This window comes from Rhamphochromis sp. 'chilingali' (assembly GCF_963969265.1).
Source record: "Rhamphochromis sp. 'chilingali' genome assembly, chromosome: 19".
In the NCBI taxonomy this organism is placed as follows: domain Eukaryota; kingdom Metazoa; phylum Chordata; class Actinopteri; order Cichliformes; family Cichlidae; genus Rhamphochromis; species Rhamphochromis sp. 'chilingali'.
This window is the reverse complement of record NC_137946.1, coordinates 21,926,407-21,943,535: the sequence shown is the minus strand read 5'-3', so window position 1 is coordinate 21,943,535 and position 17,129 is coordinate 21,926,407. Positions and strand designations below refer to the sequence as shown.

At 38.8% G+C, this 17,129-nt stretch overlaps 1 protein-coding gene across 4 annotated transcripts in view; it reads left to right on the top strand.

The window, feature by feature from the left end:
- LOC308387578 (rho GTPase-activating protein 26-like) overlaps positions 1–17,129 on the top strand; it is an 86,172-nt gene that overhangs the window by 56,918 nt on the left and 12,125 nt on the right. For 3 of the 4 annotated variants that reach the window (XM_080867736.1, XM_080867735.1, XM_080867737.1), the window contains exons 13-21: positions 497–533; positions 724–789; positions 1,789–1,863; positions 1,991–2,075; positions 3,254–3,312; positions 8,379–8,484; positions 10,093–10,252; positions 11,055–11,193; positions 11,857–12,040. In XM_080867736.1, the coding sequence (XP_080723862.1) occupies positions 497–533; positions 724–789; positions 1,789–1,863; positions 1,991–2,075; positions 3,254–3,312; positions 8,379–8,484; positions 10,093–10,252; positions 11,055–11,193; positions 11,857–12,040 (911 nt within the window). The remainder of the gene's footprint in view (positions 1–496; positions 534–723; positions 790–1,788; positions 1,864–1,990; positions 2,076–3,253; positions 3,313–8,378; positions 8,485–10,092; positions 10,253–11,054; positions 11,194–11,856; positions 12,041–17,129) is intronic. The other variant, XM_080867734.1, reaches the window with a different exon arrangement.

The following is a 17,129-nucleotide window of genomic DNA, read 5'->3' as shown; positions in this document are numbered from 1 at the left end:
TACAGCATTTTTGCTCTTTGGCTGGAAGTCTATTTTAACGCTCTTATTCAGATGTGTTCTTGTTCCAACACCTCTCTCATGTCTGCATTCAAGTGTGCAAAGGTAATCCACATTCAGGAGCTCACCACAAGTTGGAACACGCGGTTGCAGAGTTCAGGTGAACGGTCATAAAATTAAAAAATGCTGGCGATCTTGTTCTCTGGCTCCTACTTCTCGTCATTACAAGCTTGCCACAGATCATGACTGTGAAATACCAGCAGCAGACAAAAGGATGGATCTGAGCATTAGAGTCATAGCTACTGTATTTTCTATATAATGTGACTTTTGATAGAAATAATAAGTGGATATTCCCTAAAGAACCCTGACTATATGCTTGCATAACTAGATTTATCTATATTTATATTTATATTATAGCATGTGAAACACTGGTAATGTACTTACGTTTGCTTCCCTAATTAAGCATAACTGTGAAGTGTTCTGTTCTTTATTTCTGCAGGTGTACAACCTCAATAAAGATAACCAGAGTGAAGGCAGTAAGTGTCTTTAATTTATTTGGATTGAGTTGATTATCGTTGCCATCTTCAATTAATATATAAGACCTAATAATACTTGTGCCTAAAAAAGTGCCAACAAACTTTTAGATTGGAACACTGTGTTTTTAGTGATGTTAAAACAAATCGGTAGTTGGCTCAGATTCATTCTTGTCGCTTCCCGCTCCATCAGTGGCCCAGCTGGATGTCATTGGGTTCAACGTGATGAAAAAATTCATCTATGCGGTGGAAACGCGAGGTACAGTGTCAACCCACGTTATTTCCTTTGTTTTTTTTTTTAAATGCTCTGTAAATCTTTTTGCTTCTTTGCTGTGATACACTGTATTTTTTTATCCAATAAACTTTATCGTCTGCTGTATCCAAATCATTGACAATAGTTTCAATAAATATCAGAAGATAATACTGTTTGTGGACTGTTTGTTTACAGTCTTCTCGTGAATATTTTTACTGCATTCAGTGTTGCAGTCACCGTAAAGCTCTCAATGCTGCCATGCGTTTTTAAGGGTTTATCTCAGTAGAACTGAAGTTTTTCTCAGTTCATTTGATACTAAATAGAATTTTTAGGAATATTATTTCTCTCTCTTTTTTTTAAAATATTTGCACCAAAATCATTGCAAATAATCTAAAAAAATAAATGAATATTTTTTATAATGCAGAACATTGGTTTGCATGAATTGAAATTCTGTTCAGGAGTTATGAGTGCGATTTAAACCTTCCTGATGTGTCTGGACATCGCTCCCTACAGATCTACAATATCAATACCTCTTTTTATCTGTTGCACTAAGAGCACCCATTTCTGGTCACTCTGTACCTTTTCATTGCTTTGTCAGGTGGTTTTGTATTTAGCTTATATATGAAGGTAACCTTGGATTTCTTAGCTGGGACAGGTTTGCAATGGGACAGATAAAGATTAAACACATTAAATTTATATGAGTTTCATGCTGATGCCAAAAAAGTGCATCAAAGCACAACAATGTGGTGCCTTTTTTTCTGTTCATGCCTTATTTGGCACGATTTTAAATTGGTGAGAGGAAGACACATCGTAGTACATTAATAACACTTTAACACATACAGAAGAGCATCTAAAGCATTTATCAAAGTAGAGGAACTAAAGTTTCGCTGGTAAAAATCCCCTTGCTGAAATCTCCACGTGCTTGCTTGAGGGAGAATTTTGTAGTATCATAAAGTCCTGATCTTATCATATCAGTTACAGATGATCTCTTGTCTCCTCCTTCAGGTATCGATGAACAGGGCTTATACAGAATCGCTGGCGTCAACTCCAAAATACAAAAACTACTGAGCTTGGCTATGGGTAAACACTGAAGCACATGAATAAAAAGCACATGTTTAAATTGTATCAAAACAGTAACTAGAATATCTTTTTAAAAAATTGATCTCTTTTGTTTCTTTCTTTTTCTCTTCATATTTTTGTCCATCAGATCCAAAGACGTGTGCTGACGTAGAGCTGGAAAGCCCAGAGTGGGAGATTAAAACAATAACTAGTGCTATCAAGCACTATCTCAGGTTTGTGCGAAAACTCTTACATAAATGCAAACTCACAGTGATTTCATTTGTTCTTCTACTAAGAATTATTGGCAAAAAATAATTCTTCCAGTGTTCACCGAGCATGAGTGCATTTTAACCTCCGTGACCGTGATGAATGAATTAAATGTGCTTTTTGTGTCTTGGAATTATTCCTCTTATTCTAAATTATAGCACTTTTCTGCACTTATCACATAATAACTTGTTAAAAAGACCTCTGGCCTGAATATATTTTGCTTGATTTTGCTGTCATTTCTATCATTTGTGGTCTGTTTTTCTTTATTTTATATATGTTATTTACTCAGAGTTAATGCTGTGTCAAAACTGCCCGATATTCTGGTCATTATATTGCACGTTATAGTTAAATTACTTCCTCTGGTGCGGTGCAACAATAAGAGAAGGATTGTGATTGTGGGAAGCCAGAGATGAGCAGCTGAAATGGAAAGAAAATGTAAGGAAGGAATGAGAGTAGCAGAGGTGTTCATGCTGTGCTCAATCTGCTGTAGCTAAATGAATCTATGCTGTTCACAACACAAATCCACAGGCATACAAAGATTCGTATTCATTCGGTTGCCCGCAAGCACTTCGCCGGTACATAAACAGACAGATTTATAGAAACACCTGCTGTCAATTCTCTCGTACATACACCCATTTACACCATCAAGACCTCAAGTCAGGCCTCATTGAAGACCAGCAGGTGCCATTATTCACATCAGGCAGTAGGAGAAAGCTCATGTCAAGCTGGTGTGTAGAGAGAAAATATCAGAAGGTGAAGAAAATAGAAAAAGATAAATTGAAGAAAAAATGTCCCAACTAAACACCTAGGAATTATTTTTGTCTAAGCTACTAGATAGCAGTCTCCACTATCATAAAAAGAAGGAGTATCTTTTGTAAGAATAGTCTTTCCTTCCTCAAGTAGAGTTCCAGACTTCTAGAATGACTGCCAAGGCAGATTAGAGCTGTTCTGGCTGCACATGGTGGTCCAATACCATACTAAGACACTTCATCCTGGTGTTTCCTTTAATTTCTCTCCAAACTGTAGTGAGATGAGTGCTCGTACAGAACTCTTCAGATTTATTGGTTTTTCCAGAGAAGCCAATCCTAAGCTCTTGTTCCATTTTCCTTGCTGATAATCTTCTCCTGACATCTTATGTTTCCAGAATGCTACCTGCACCTCTCATGACATACCAGTACCAGAGGAGCTTTATAAAAGCTGCCAGTGAGTAGTTTCCTTTTGCCTCCTGATATCTCGTTTTCTTCACAAAATGTCTGTTCAAGCTGTTTAAGTTGTTTAAAGCCAACCTTGATATTAAATAGTGCAGACTTCTCTTCAAGGCTACCTTGGATAAAAATCGACTAGACAATGCTTAAATAGCTTTTGTTTGTTTTTAAATTAAGCTAATCCTGTTGATTCATTTCAGTTTATAAATGGTTGATTGGAGTTGGTGAAATTTTGCATTATGTTGGTTCTGAGAATAAAAAGTCTTGCACAAACACAAAAACAAACAATGACACTGTGTTGGGGGAATGACCCAGATTCGGATCCTGCTCCATGCCAACTTTTCAACAGGCTAAAACTCACAGCTGTGCCAGTGTGAAAGCTGCCTCTAACTATGTAAAAGAGAAATGAAAATTCAGATTCAGAGAGTCAGATTTTACAGGAGACTCAAAAATCCAGGAAGTATTCCTCCTGGGTGTTAAACACTGATTATCTACATCAGGATTCCCTAGAAGGTGAGACCTGCAGCTTCTTATTTGAACTTGTTAAATTGCAGCGTGGCTGTTATCTCACAGTTAGAGAGTCTTACAAATAAGTGTTTTCTAACTAAATGTTGTGCACACGGTTTGTTGGCTTTGCTGCCGATGGTGCGTCTGCTGTGATGGGCTGATTGGAGCAGCAGCCACACTCCGCTGTCCATTGTGGCGCAATGCACATTGCAGAACACGTTGCAGAGCCGAGAATTATGAAACAGAGTTTCATAAATACTCTGAAACTCTGCTTTTAATGTCAGTACATTAACATGGTGCCTCCTTTCCTGTATGCAGATTTCCAGATGTGGTAAAAGAGGGCGATGTCCTGTAGACCACGCTTCCCAGGGAGGCAGAAAAAAAAATCTGTCTTGAAATTAGACCACTGTCTTTAGAATAGTTAAATAGCATAGCTGGGCAAATGGTTATTTGTATCGCTGGATATGATCAGCTGTGTTTAAAGAGGAAAATAGGCTAAACGTCCTAAATTTGTTTAGTTGAAATTCATAATTATTCTATTATCACATTGACAGCAGTAATAACAGTTCACCAGGCCTCAGAGTATCTAGAACTACTCTGGTTTCTGAATTACTATCATAGAGATGTTCTATTTCCACAAATCCTTTGCTGGTAGAATATTTAATATGCTCCCATATGTTTATAAGTAGTTCAAAGTTTATGGTTGCTGTTTATTTTCCCTTCTTCTTTAGTAGAATTAGGAGAGAGACAATATATTCACTGAAAAACTCTCTTTATTCTCTAAATAAGGTGTTTTATGGTGTTCCTGTCTTGTTAGACGGTTTTTAATTAAACAGTTTATATACATACATAGCGGGGAACTGGTAACTCTGTCTATCCGGTGCGGGTTATACAATATTATAAGAAGCCTGGAGAGCTTATCAGAAACGGACAGCCAATTAAAGGTTTACTGTTTTGAATTTCAGTGGATCACATAGCAGCTGCAAAATGCTCCTTTTTGGTAACTGCACCTGATGGGTGTGGTTTGAGTCAGGAAACATATTTTATTAAAAGAAAAAAACCCTCAGCTGCCTGGAAGATTGCCTGAACTCTCCAACAGCCATGGCAATCATTTCAGTGTATTAGATTCTTGTCATGAGGCTGCTAGGCTACAAAATAAACTTTTGCAAGCACCAACTGATTTAGAACATGAAATGGAGACTTTGCATGAACCCCTCCTTTGCTAAATCTGTTCATTTGGATTTCCTTGTTTTTCTGTTTAACCATAGTTTAGCTTGCTTGGGTCGATTAACCATGGTTATCCATGTAGCTGCTTCCTATTTTTTAATGAATATTCGACACAGACAAAGTAGATTAGTACAATTCTAGTGTTGGAGGATGCTTTAGTGATTTGTTTTCTTTGTTTGGCAGTAGCTAATCGTATAGGATGCCAAGCTGACATAGGAAGGAAGTCCAGGAAACGACTGTCTGTTTCTGGCCACGGTACCAAGACAGGCTCTGCAGTGAATCCAATGAAGATTGTTTTTTATGAGTGTATTAAGAGAAAGGAAAAGAGGATGGCAGATAAGTCTACCAAGATAGCTCGGTTGAAAACAAGGCGGACCACCCATGTGATAATGGATGCGATTATGGTTTTTTAGTAATCATTAAAAAATACTTGTGTTTGTGAAGTTGCTGTATAAGTTTACAGTTGTGTGCCTAACCTGACCTCTTTTCCGCGACACTCATTAGTTTGGTTGACGTCATAAATTTCTTTGAGAATGCATATGTGCAAGAAGGCGCCTCTGTCTGTGTGACTTAGCTTTCAAATTTTTTTCCAAGGTGGAATTCTGCCGAAGCAGCAGGGTGTTTTTTAAAGACAGCGTCCTCATTTGAACTCTCTCTTTTAGGTCCTCCCTTTTTTTCTCTCCTCTCTTTTACATGTATTCACCAACTCCGCCCACAAGATCTGATATTGCATCGTGCTCTTCCTCCTTCTCAAATTTCACGAGAGACAGAATAGAAAAGAAAGTATAAAGTGTATGAAGAAAATGCTCTGACTCTGTCCATCTTGTGTCTAATATTTATGTACATCACCAGAATTCCTTCCAATTGGGCTTTATTTCTCACTCCTACTAGGAGGAGTGATATTTTGTAAGGCATCTACAAAGATCTACCAAACGTTATTCACTTGCATTACTTAATGCAGTCCATAAGAAAGACCTGAGATGAGCCTCATCTCCGTGACACGTAAATCAAAGTCTTATTTTTTTAAGAAGCCAATTTAACAAGTACTGTTTCTTCCTGTTTAGCAAGTACTAATTGACATTAATCTTCTAAAGCACGATTATGCATGATAGACGGAGTTGTTTGCCGCCTTTTCTACAAAAGTGTCAGATAATCTTAAAGCTGAATAGGCAAATTTCTGGAAAATAATAGGTCAGGAAATACCCTGATCTGTAGATTATAAACACATTATACTATGTTTGCAATATTTTTCTTCTATCCCTACATTTTCTATGATTTAATCCTTATTTTGGTACATTATGCGTGCCAGGATACATTAAACTTTAATTAAACATTAAAGTTGCGGGTCATGGAAGATGGTTTAAAAATCATCCTTCAGTTGTGACATCAGCAAACCACTTCATCAGTCACAGATGTACCAGATTTTTCTTAATTTATTTTTTTAATCACTATATCTAGTGAGATATTTCTCTATATTTAATCACTTACTCCTGTGTGAGTTCAGACATATTGGCCTGTTCACTCATTTTAAATGACTGACTCATCTGGCATCCTGGCTGAACAGCATTGTGTCCAGTGAACACCATAGCAGGATTAATGATTAGCCAGTCACCACCAGCATGGGCAAGACACACAGGCTGTTTATAAAGACATTCTGCAGACTAAACTGTTACATTGCTGCTAGCGGTGCATACACACTAGTAACTAGAGCAGTGTGTCTTTGTGGATATTTAGGGCAGATGAAGTGGTAAAACAGAAGAAAAGCTGGTAGTAGCAATATTTCTAAATCCCCAGTCTTGCTTCCAGTTTTAATGCTAGAGCTTGAAGTCTTTTCAAAATGTCAGTTAAATGTTTGAAACAACCGAATGACGATTGAAAACAAATGTTTGTGCCATTTGACATATTAACAATGGATTTGTTTTGGCTGCTGTACATAATCATCTTGATCCGTCGATGTAAGTAACTGCTTCCCTACGGTCTTAAAAGCACCCAAAACTCAACTTGCATCACATTAGCAGCTTCCTCAATAATGAGAAAACAGGTTATTGGTGAATCAAGTGTAATTTCCTTGTTTATCTCTCTCCTGGGATGTGGTTGATGTTGGCTTGGCTAGATTCCTACTCTTATTAAATTCAGAAAGCGTTTGATGGTGTCCGAAATCTACTCCGAATAAACTTAAAGGTCTTCAGTACTGTAAAACCGAATGTGTATTCGTACTGTGCTGTGACTACACATGTCTGGGCTGAGGTTTAAAGAAAAACAAAGTTTTGTTTTTTTGTCCTTTTGTGCATGTGTGTAAAGCCGTGGGCACCATAATAAGGAATGCTGATTTTTATTTTTTATTTTTTTTGTATATATGTGTGTCTGCTGGAGCCCAGCCCAGTTATGTAAGAAAATAATAAAAATTATGGTTGCCTGTGTATAAGATGCTCTGTCAGTTGTGGGAGCGTTGCCTGGCACTGACAGCTGGGGCCTGAAGGTTGATATAGTGTGAGTCTGCTGTCATCTCTTTATTGACTAGCCCCGCAGGCTTGAGTTATTATAGTTATTCATCAGCAACAGGCTGTTCTGCCCTGCTTGCCATGGAGCTTTTCCACTTTGTAACAGTATTAAACACACAGTGCCAATAAATACCCACATGCATCCTCAGCTCTGTCTCTGCATCTTGTGGAGATAAACGTTTTAATATGCGCTTCATAACTAGTTTGGCAATGGTACACAGAAACCCTGATTCCCTCTGAATATTTATCACCTACCTAACCTTGTTTATGACACTCAAGCCCATTGCATCAGTTGGTTTCCTAAATCAGCTGGACTATTTTTTTTTCTCACAAAAATGGCACAAACATGAGTTTATGGTGCGTTTTCATAGAACTGCAGGTTGATACTCATAGTGATTATATCACTCATAGTGATTATATAGAATGCCAAGATGGCATATGTGGGTCTGATTTTTAATTATTGTTGGAAAACAATGTGTTTACAAAAGAATATAAGCAGCTTAAGACTGTTAGGATGATAGTTGGTTGTAGCGACAGGAAAAAGGATGTGAAATATCTGTGTGACATCTAAGAACTCCAGCGAGTCTGGATGTTATTCAGACTTTTATTTTATTGAAATCTTGGGTATACTTGTTTAATTTCTGTGGCGTGTATTGGAATGACTGCTTTTTAGTGTCTACAACAAAAATAAAAAAGGCATCACGACTGCCTTGCATGGTTGCAAAATTACCTGTTTGATGGCTTTGTATGTGCTTGTTTGTGTCAATAAAGATATAATAATCAGCGACACACTTGAATCTCTCAAGTCTTAATATGTGTCTCTATCCAGAGATGGACAATCCAGAGGCTAGAGTAACAGAGGTCCACGCGCTAGTGCACCGGCTACCAGAGAAGAACAGACAGATGCTGGAGCTGCTGGTGAAGCACCTGGCCAAGTAAGTGGAAAAATTGCACACATGGGACAAGAGGTGTAACTGCATTATACGCTGTTCATTTCTAAAGCAGTTTAACACTGTGTAGTGTTATTAGCATTAGCGACTCCATTTAAATTGCTATAATGCTTCTTTGCTTAATTGCTGTCCAAAAGAATTAATGCTCAGCGTAATCTGTTGACCACATGCGCTAATGCTGTGTGTACTGAAAATAGAAACCCATCTGCTAACCACTAGGCGAAATCTATTTCTGGACTTGGGCCTTTAAAAAGAAAGACGAGTTAGTGGCCGGATGCAGGTATTTCTGTCAGTACCAAGAAGAGTTAATCAGACCTTATTCTCAGTGTCTAGTTTACAATTGGATTAAAAGTGGTTAAAAGGTTAAGAAATTGCACATATATTTTTTTATGTAATGTAATTTTAAACTTTACTTGTTTCTGATGCCAATCCCGACTTTCCCAGCAAGATTAGCGCTCGACTTTAAGTTCACCCACCTAGTAAAACCCCTTGTCACAATTTAGACTTTTGCTTCAATGCTTTAGATGCTGCTGTACTGTACACATGCAGTGGTGCTTTGTATTGTACAGGTGAGAGAAATTGTGAATAAAACCCATTGTCTTTCTGCAGGTCACATTCTGCAAGTTGCTGTAACACATAAGCAGAGATAGCATGATACCGCTAGCTTAAGTCTACTTATTTCTCCAAAGCACCCAACTTGCTTTGTGTTTTCAGTGTAAACCCGCATCTAAGCCCCCATGGCTTTATCTGGCTTTTCTTCAACAGCAACAGCATGATACAATCTGTGGTAATGAGGACATAAGCCGCATTTAAACCACATGTAGGTGAACGCATTTGCAGAGAGTTCCGAGGACACGTTACCTGGGTTTAGTGGATTACAGCTGCCAATAGCTATTATCATCACAGGCTTATAGGTAGAGGCTGGATCACACTGTAGCTCAGCTCTCTGTGTCATTTTGTTCATGTATGATTTAAGATTTATTGCATTGTTCAGTGTATACAATGAGGTTTGTAATGGTTGAGATTTAATGAGAGCGTAAGTGTAAGCCAAATGTATTATTATGTCACAATCAGGTTTAACATATTCTCCCTCATTATGATTTTCCTGCTTTAATGCCATTTTTTTGGACTGCTTAGGCAATGTGCCGATCTATCTTTACTGAGCTCTTACATTTTATATGAGTTTCTTATTTTTTTTTTATTTTTTTGTAACCTGTGTTGTTTGGCAGCTTTTGAAATCAGGATTGTGCTCTGAATGCAGTGAAAACACATTTGCTTTTCCTGTAAGCTCTATAAAGTCTCTGCAGGCTCCTCCTGTTCATTTGTTTCTTTTGTCTGTTTGTTTATTCATATATGTTAGTGTTACTTCTGTTATTATACACAGGAGAAAAAAAATAGGAGTTGCTTCTCCTGAAAATGGGTAAAATAAGTGAGGCTGTATATTTAGGTAATAATTATGTGAGTGATGCGTCATGTGAGACTTTGTTAATGTAAGAAAAAAACTGTCAGGAACTGTAGCTTCAAATCGTGTCAAGTTCCACGTTTCTAATTTGGATTTACTGTGTCGCCCTTTTCTTTGTGTAACCTTAATAGTGTGGCCAGTCACCATCAACAAAACCTCATGACCATTGCCAATCTGGGTGTAGTCTTTGGACCAACTCTGCTCCGCCCACAGGAGGAGACTGTTGCAGCCATCATGGACATTAAATTCCAGAACATTGTTGTGGAGATCCTCATAGAGCACCATGAGAGGGTAAGATGATGCATAACCTTAATGAGTAGCATAACTGCAGAGAGATTAAATGCACCCGTTACACAGACATTGTGTATTTATACAGACACATAGACAAACACACACAGCTCAAGTTGGCACTCCTCAGTCTTTTGACTTTCCCAGACTACTGCTGTATCTACTGGAATGTGTGAAAATATAGTAAAAGAAAGCAAAAATCTTTAACACGCTTGTCTCACCATAATGAAGAAGCATGTACAGTGTCACAGGCGATTAACACAGCCTGCAATAACAAACTAAAAAGCATATTTGAAAACTAATAGACTTATGTAATCGGTTCGAGGAAGGCGGAGGTAAAAAAAAAAAATTACTGCCTGTGTTTATTTTTATCACGTCGTGGGGATTTTACTTTCCTGACTGTACTTAAAGTGGAAGGAAATTTCAGTAATGCCATGATCACTGCCACAAATCTCAGACTAGACCCAGCAATGTCCCCTGTTGTTAAATCTCTACATGTGTAATTACTCTCATTTAAAAGACGTTTCACACGCAGCTGCAAGCAGCTTTGTTGCAGTGTTCTGTAATTGCAATGGTTGAAGCTCTGCTGCAAAATAAAAAAAATCCAGGAACTAATATTCAGTGTAATGCTTCTGCTCACAAATGAATTAATGTCTGTCCTCAACGTAATGGGCAAGGGCGGTGAATTATTGTTTGCTTTTATATCACTGGAATCAAATTTAAATTTGCCAAAGCACTATTTACATATTTATGCACTGTGCTGTTTCTTAGTTTGTATTTAATTCTGATTGTCTTGTTTGTGCAGATATTCAGAGACATGCCGAATTCTTCTTTGTCCAACACGCAGCTGAAAACGCCCAGGAGGAGGAGCACAGACAGCAAAACTCCTTCCTGCAGCGAAAGGCCACTCACGCTTTTCCACACCCCGACACATTCCCACAAGGGTAAGCTGAAGGACATGACCTCATGCAAATGATTTATTTATTTATTTTAGGATTTCTTTATTTAATTTTTGGTTTTTTTAAAAGCATCTGTTTGTTTGCATTAAAACATAGACAACACAGGTATACCAAACAAACCGAACAACAAACAGAACAATTCCTAATCCTAATTCCTTCAGCCACCTATTAAAGGGAGGAAGTTTGTCAGACATGCAGGATTGCAGCGGAATTTTCCTTGCTAACAGCTTTGATAAGTAAACCTCATAATGATCTTTCGTACTCTTGAATAAAGCACCCAAAATAATGCTGTAAGGGGGGGCTCCCTATTAAAAGCCTTGGTGAAAAACAAAAAAAGTGACCCCTAAAGGTCAGTAATCTGTTACATTAAATAAGAATGCAAGGTTTTTACCTCTCAGCTGTAAAAGGCTGTTGGAGTATTTTCGTCACACCGCCAGGTGAGCGGAAGAACGGGTGGCTTTGACACCAGAGTTTGTGAATATGATAACCCAGGAACGATTCAACGTAGGATTTTCAAACTAATACCATAAGTGCATCTACTAAAAATCTCAGATGAGAGTGGTTGCCAGTTTTTCTAAATAGTTCAAACCATTTTTATGAAATGAGAAAGCCCCAAGGAATACATCACTCACACATTTACTCTTACAGGTGAGAAAAGGAACAGTGTTGGCAACGCCACAGCTGCTGACCTGCAACACTCGGTGTCCTCGTCTGCTAACTGTAACAGCAGCAGCAGCAGTAGCAGCAGCAGCAGCCAAGGTCGAACCCCGAGACACAGCCTGACAAGCAATGATGGCGAGCAGGACAGCCGGCAGAACCGGCCCACATCACTGTGAGTAGGACAGCATTACGAAATAAGGTTAACCCAAGTAGTTTCTAACAGATGCACCAGCATAAATATGTGCACTCGATTTAAACATTAAAATGGCACAGTGGTGTGGTGGTTTGCACTGTCACCTCACAGCAAGAGTGTCCTTGATTCGAATGCACTGGAGAGCTGGGACGTTTCTGTGTGGAGTGTGCATCTTTCATAAGGGACTCTGGCTCAATCCCACAGTCCAAAAGCATGCTTCTCAGGCTAACTGATGATTCTAAATCGGCAGTAGATGTGAGCGACCTGGGTGTACGCAGCCTCTCGCCCTGTGACAGCTGTGATGGACTTGTTTTGTTCACTGAAAGCATCTATGAGTTGGTGATTTACATAAAATTAACAAGAATTTTAAGAAGAAAATTAAGGTAGTAAAGATAACTTATCAGTCTAATGGTTTTTTAAAGGGTATTTTGAACATATTAATATATGAGGTACAGCAGATAAAGCTCTGTGCACAAATATGAAAACATTTAACTTCAAATATACATACAAACTAATATCTATTTTCCCTTATCTGATCATCAACATCCTGTGCACAAATTGTCGCTGCTGCAAGTTCCTCTACTCTAAAAGATCCAAAAGAAAACAACCACTCTAATCAATTAAGTTTAAGCATATAAATCCCAAAGGATTCTGGTGAAGTTCTGCAGCTGTCTGCTTCTCCTGAATGAATAAAATTTAAAAATAGCTGCTGCATAATCTAGCCAAGCAGGTTTTGATACAATGAAAAAGCATAAATGGTACTTGATATTTGTCATGCTGTGCAAAAGCTGAGTTTTTTTCTTTCTTTCATGATCTGTTGCAAAGCAGCATGACAAAAGTGGCAAACGTACATCCAGTCATAAACCCCTTTCTTCACTGACGAGAGGGTGACATGCAGCAGATGACATGTCCCACGTGGAGTCGATGCACCTTAAATCCAACTTCTAAAAGATTGTGACTTTGGTTTTTTTCAGTGCACTTTTAGTTTAAAACTCAATGTATGGCATTAAAAAGTTGGTATGGTAATAAGTGTCTCAGATTTACCTCTCACAGTGTGTTCGCTTGTCAGATTATCTTGTCTGATTGTCAGTTTAAGAACTGAAACCAGCTGAGATAAAAATATTATCACAGGGCTGACTGAACCTGTCTCCTGCTGAAAATAACCATGTTTTTATGTAAACGTTAAATCTGGAACTCACAGAGACAAAGGTTGGCCAGGCATATGGTCTGACACACAAATGTACAGGAACACAAACAATATCTTCTGTCTGTCATCCTGATATTATTTTATGGTGTTTGTTGTTAACATACACCTAGTTATAAAGACTGCAGGCCCAGTCTGTCACCAATAATTGTTTCTCCTTCTCTTCCACTGATACTGCCACTCATTCTCCTTTATTATCTCCCACGGCTTGGAATTCATTTTTTAATTTTCTCAACAGCATGCTACTGTTCCACCCAGCCTTTGTTTATCAACTTTGTTATTTGTGTGAGTTCTGTGTCAATTTTGCATCTTCAATCTGAACTTTGATTAATGTTAGAAATGAACGGCGATCAGTACTGTAAGGTTTCCTTCATCAAACAACAAAAATACTTTTGGCTGCTGATTACTTGAGTATGGCTGTGGACTGTAACAGAACAGAAACATACCTCCTGCCCTTGTTGATGATGTTGTTCCTGGGATTCACTGGAGCCACTTGCCTAGCTTGGGAGTCACTGTACCTAGTGCTTCTATTACCACTGGGACCACTTGTTAAGTCAAATTGTTGAATGTTGTCATTGTGTTTCTTAAATTTGTAAAGTCTCAGTTCAAGCAGTAGGATCAAAGAGATTCCTTTGATCCTGACCACCTCTCCAGCCACTCTGTGCTGGGGGAGGTTTTATTGTAGATACATCTTATCTGAAAGATCTGTTTCTTTTGTTGTAAGCTTCCTGCTTTTATGACCCTTTTGGTGAGCAGGAGGTCACACAAACGCACCCCCATGACCCACACACACACACACACACACACACACGAGTTCTTGCATACACACACACACACACACACACACACACACACACACACACATAGTGCCTTGTCTTAGAACCATTGGGGGGGTTTACGGTGGGAGGTGCTTGTGCTGTGATGTGTATTGTAACTGTCATGTCAATAAAAAGGCTACGAGGGGAGCTGCTCTTTGAAGGATTTGGGCTAGAGACAGGTGAGGAGCATTGCTCCACTGCCTGGTTCTGACCAAAGCTCTCCCTCGTTAGCGAGTAAAAGACCGGTTGAAGATGTTCTGTCTTGTTTTCGTTCTTCATGAGGAATAAGTCTCTAAACTAGCGGGGCCTGTGGAAACATAGACTCAACACCACTGTTACCTTCACCCTCCACATCTTCTCTGACCCCTTGGTACTTCTGCAGCTTCCTTCTTCTTGATGTTGCTGTCATTCAGAACTGTTACATCTATCACTACGGCCGTCTTCCTCTGTTTGTCTACCACCACTATGTCTGGTTGGATAGCCATCACCGTTTTGTCTCTCTTTATCTGGACGTCCCACAGGATCGTATCTCGGTCATTTTTCACCACCCTTGGGGGCGTCTTCCATTTTGACCTCAGGACTTCCAGGCCATACTCGCCACAGATGTTTCTGTACACTATGCCGGCCACTTGGTTATGGAGTTCCATGTATGCCCTGCCAGCTAACATCTTACACCCTGCTGTTATGTGCTGGATTGTCTCAGGGCCATCTTTACACAGCCTGCACCTGAGGTCTTGCCTGATGTGATAGACCCCAGCCCAGCGCTTATTCCTGTGCTGCCATGATTACTGCCTCTGTGCTGTCTTTCAGTCCAGCTTTGTCCAGCCACTGGTAGGACTTCTGGAGGTCAGCCACTTCCTCGGTCTGCTGGTGGTACAGATAGGGGTCTATCCTTCCATGATGGATCCTCCTTATCCTCTTCATTCTTGGGTTTCTGCTGCCTGAGGTATTCACTGAGTATGCGGTCGGTTGGAGCCATCCTTATGATGTATTTGAAGTATTTTCCTGTTTCTTATGGTATGCTTATATTTGGCTTAAATGCTATCTTTACTAATCACAATAGATCAATCAGTAAAAAAACAAAATAAATTAAAAAAAATCATCTTTATATCTTTAATACTAATATTACTGAAAGCATTTTTTTTTTTCAAACGAAAGCCAATGGCTGTATATAGACAGTATACTCTATATTGTGTGTACAACATAAAACAAAAGATGTATGCCCGTATGCTGTAGTGATACAATTGAAATTTAATGGGCTCCACGCAACTGCTGCTCTGCTTGATGGAGAGAAAGCTAACGGATAAAAAAATGTTTATGCATACAAAAAGTCACAACTTACATTTTTCATCGTTTAATAATTTGAGTGATTTGTGCACACAATTCATAGAAAACACATACTTTATATTCCAGGTGTAATAATAAATGTATTTGGGATATTTTTTTTTTTTTTAAACTGAGCCCAGGGTCCACATTAGGATGTCTAGAGAAGTGTTATTTGTGATATGTGAAATGAGGGGAGAAATAAGAATGCACAGCAGGAACAGGTGCTTTAAGAGATGCTCTGAAGAATACAGAGAACAGCCGACAGAGAAAAGGGCTTTTTTGGAAACTCTTTGCTTTATGAGTCACAAGGAAGAAGCATTTAATGACTGTAGTGAACAACCTGTGATAGAGCACCTAATGGTGTATGCAATTATATGTTCAAAGCCTGCTATCCTTATGTTTTTTCCTTTTATCCCCTTATACTTGTGCTTGGGCAGAACCGTATGTTTGATGTAATTGTTTTTTATACTTTATGTCCCTTTCTGTTTGCACTGTATGTCTCCAAGCATGTTAAAGGTAAATTCGAACTTGCTTAATTTACTTTGCTTTATTTACTTCTGCTTTTTGGTGTATATGCCAAAGGTTACTGCAGGGTCCTTGGTTTGAGGTTTGGGTGTCACTTGCTGTCTCCCTGCTTTCATGCCTGCCCATCCTCTGAAAATAAGGCCTTTAAAATTCCTACAATCGAGAAAGAAAAGAAAAAAATGACCAGCATGGAATCAAAACTCTACCAGCTCAGTGTGAACAGACACACATTAGAGGATTTTCGATTTAGCTGTTGAGGGATTTTCAGCCAGAGTGAATACACTACACCTTGGGGAAAAGAGTCATTCCTAAGCTGCTGGACTGGACTAGCAAAGATAGATATGTGTAACTGACTCTGATCCCAGCTCGGATCATCATTTCATATTCTCCCAGAGCCACATCACAAATTGGCAGGAAAAACCAGCCTCAGCGACCTCATCATATGCGCAGAGCTACAGAGCAACCGGTTGACATCGTTAGCTCTGTCTGTTCTCCTATTCCCTACTACTATTTGTCAGGTGCTTTTTACAAACCTGCAAACCTTTGACTATGTCTAGAGGCAAACCTAAAAGAGATGTCAGTCTGCAATGCACTGGGGTCTGAGTTGGGTCAAATCTACGAGGTCGACGGTGGCCTGGACCTGATGTTCTAAGGTGAAAATGTAAATGCCAAAAACCTCCTGCTCTGCTCTGCTCTTGTCTCTTTGTGAAAGTCAGTGAATTGTTTTGTATTTATCGTGCTGTTTTTTTATTTTTAATGAAAAGAAAGCAAAGCAAGAAAATAATTGTTTAGTGGAGATTGATTAGTATAGAGAGAGTGACTGAAAAAAACACTCTCACGTGCCATCAATGAGAGGAAGAAGAAAAACATCCATTAAGGATTTGTAGACAGGCTGTCATCAAGATACTCCCTCCTAACAGCATAACACCCTTTTACACACATGCATTACCAGATTACATGTGTCTGCTTTGGCTGCTTTTATTGATAAACAGCTTGTTTATATAAATATTTTTTCTCCTTCCTGCTCTCAGGATATTACAGATATTACACTGATTACTTCAGAGCTCTAATAAGGGATAAATTCATGCCACCATCAGTAAAAATGGACATGTAGTATAAGTAAAAACCAGCCTCTCACTTTTCTCTGCACTACTTTAACCTTGCGTACAGGTAATGCTGGGCTCTGTGACAAAAG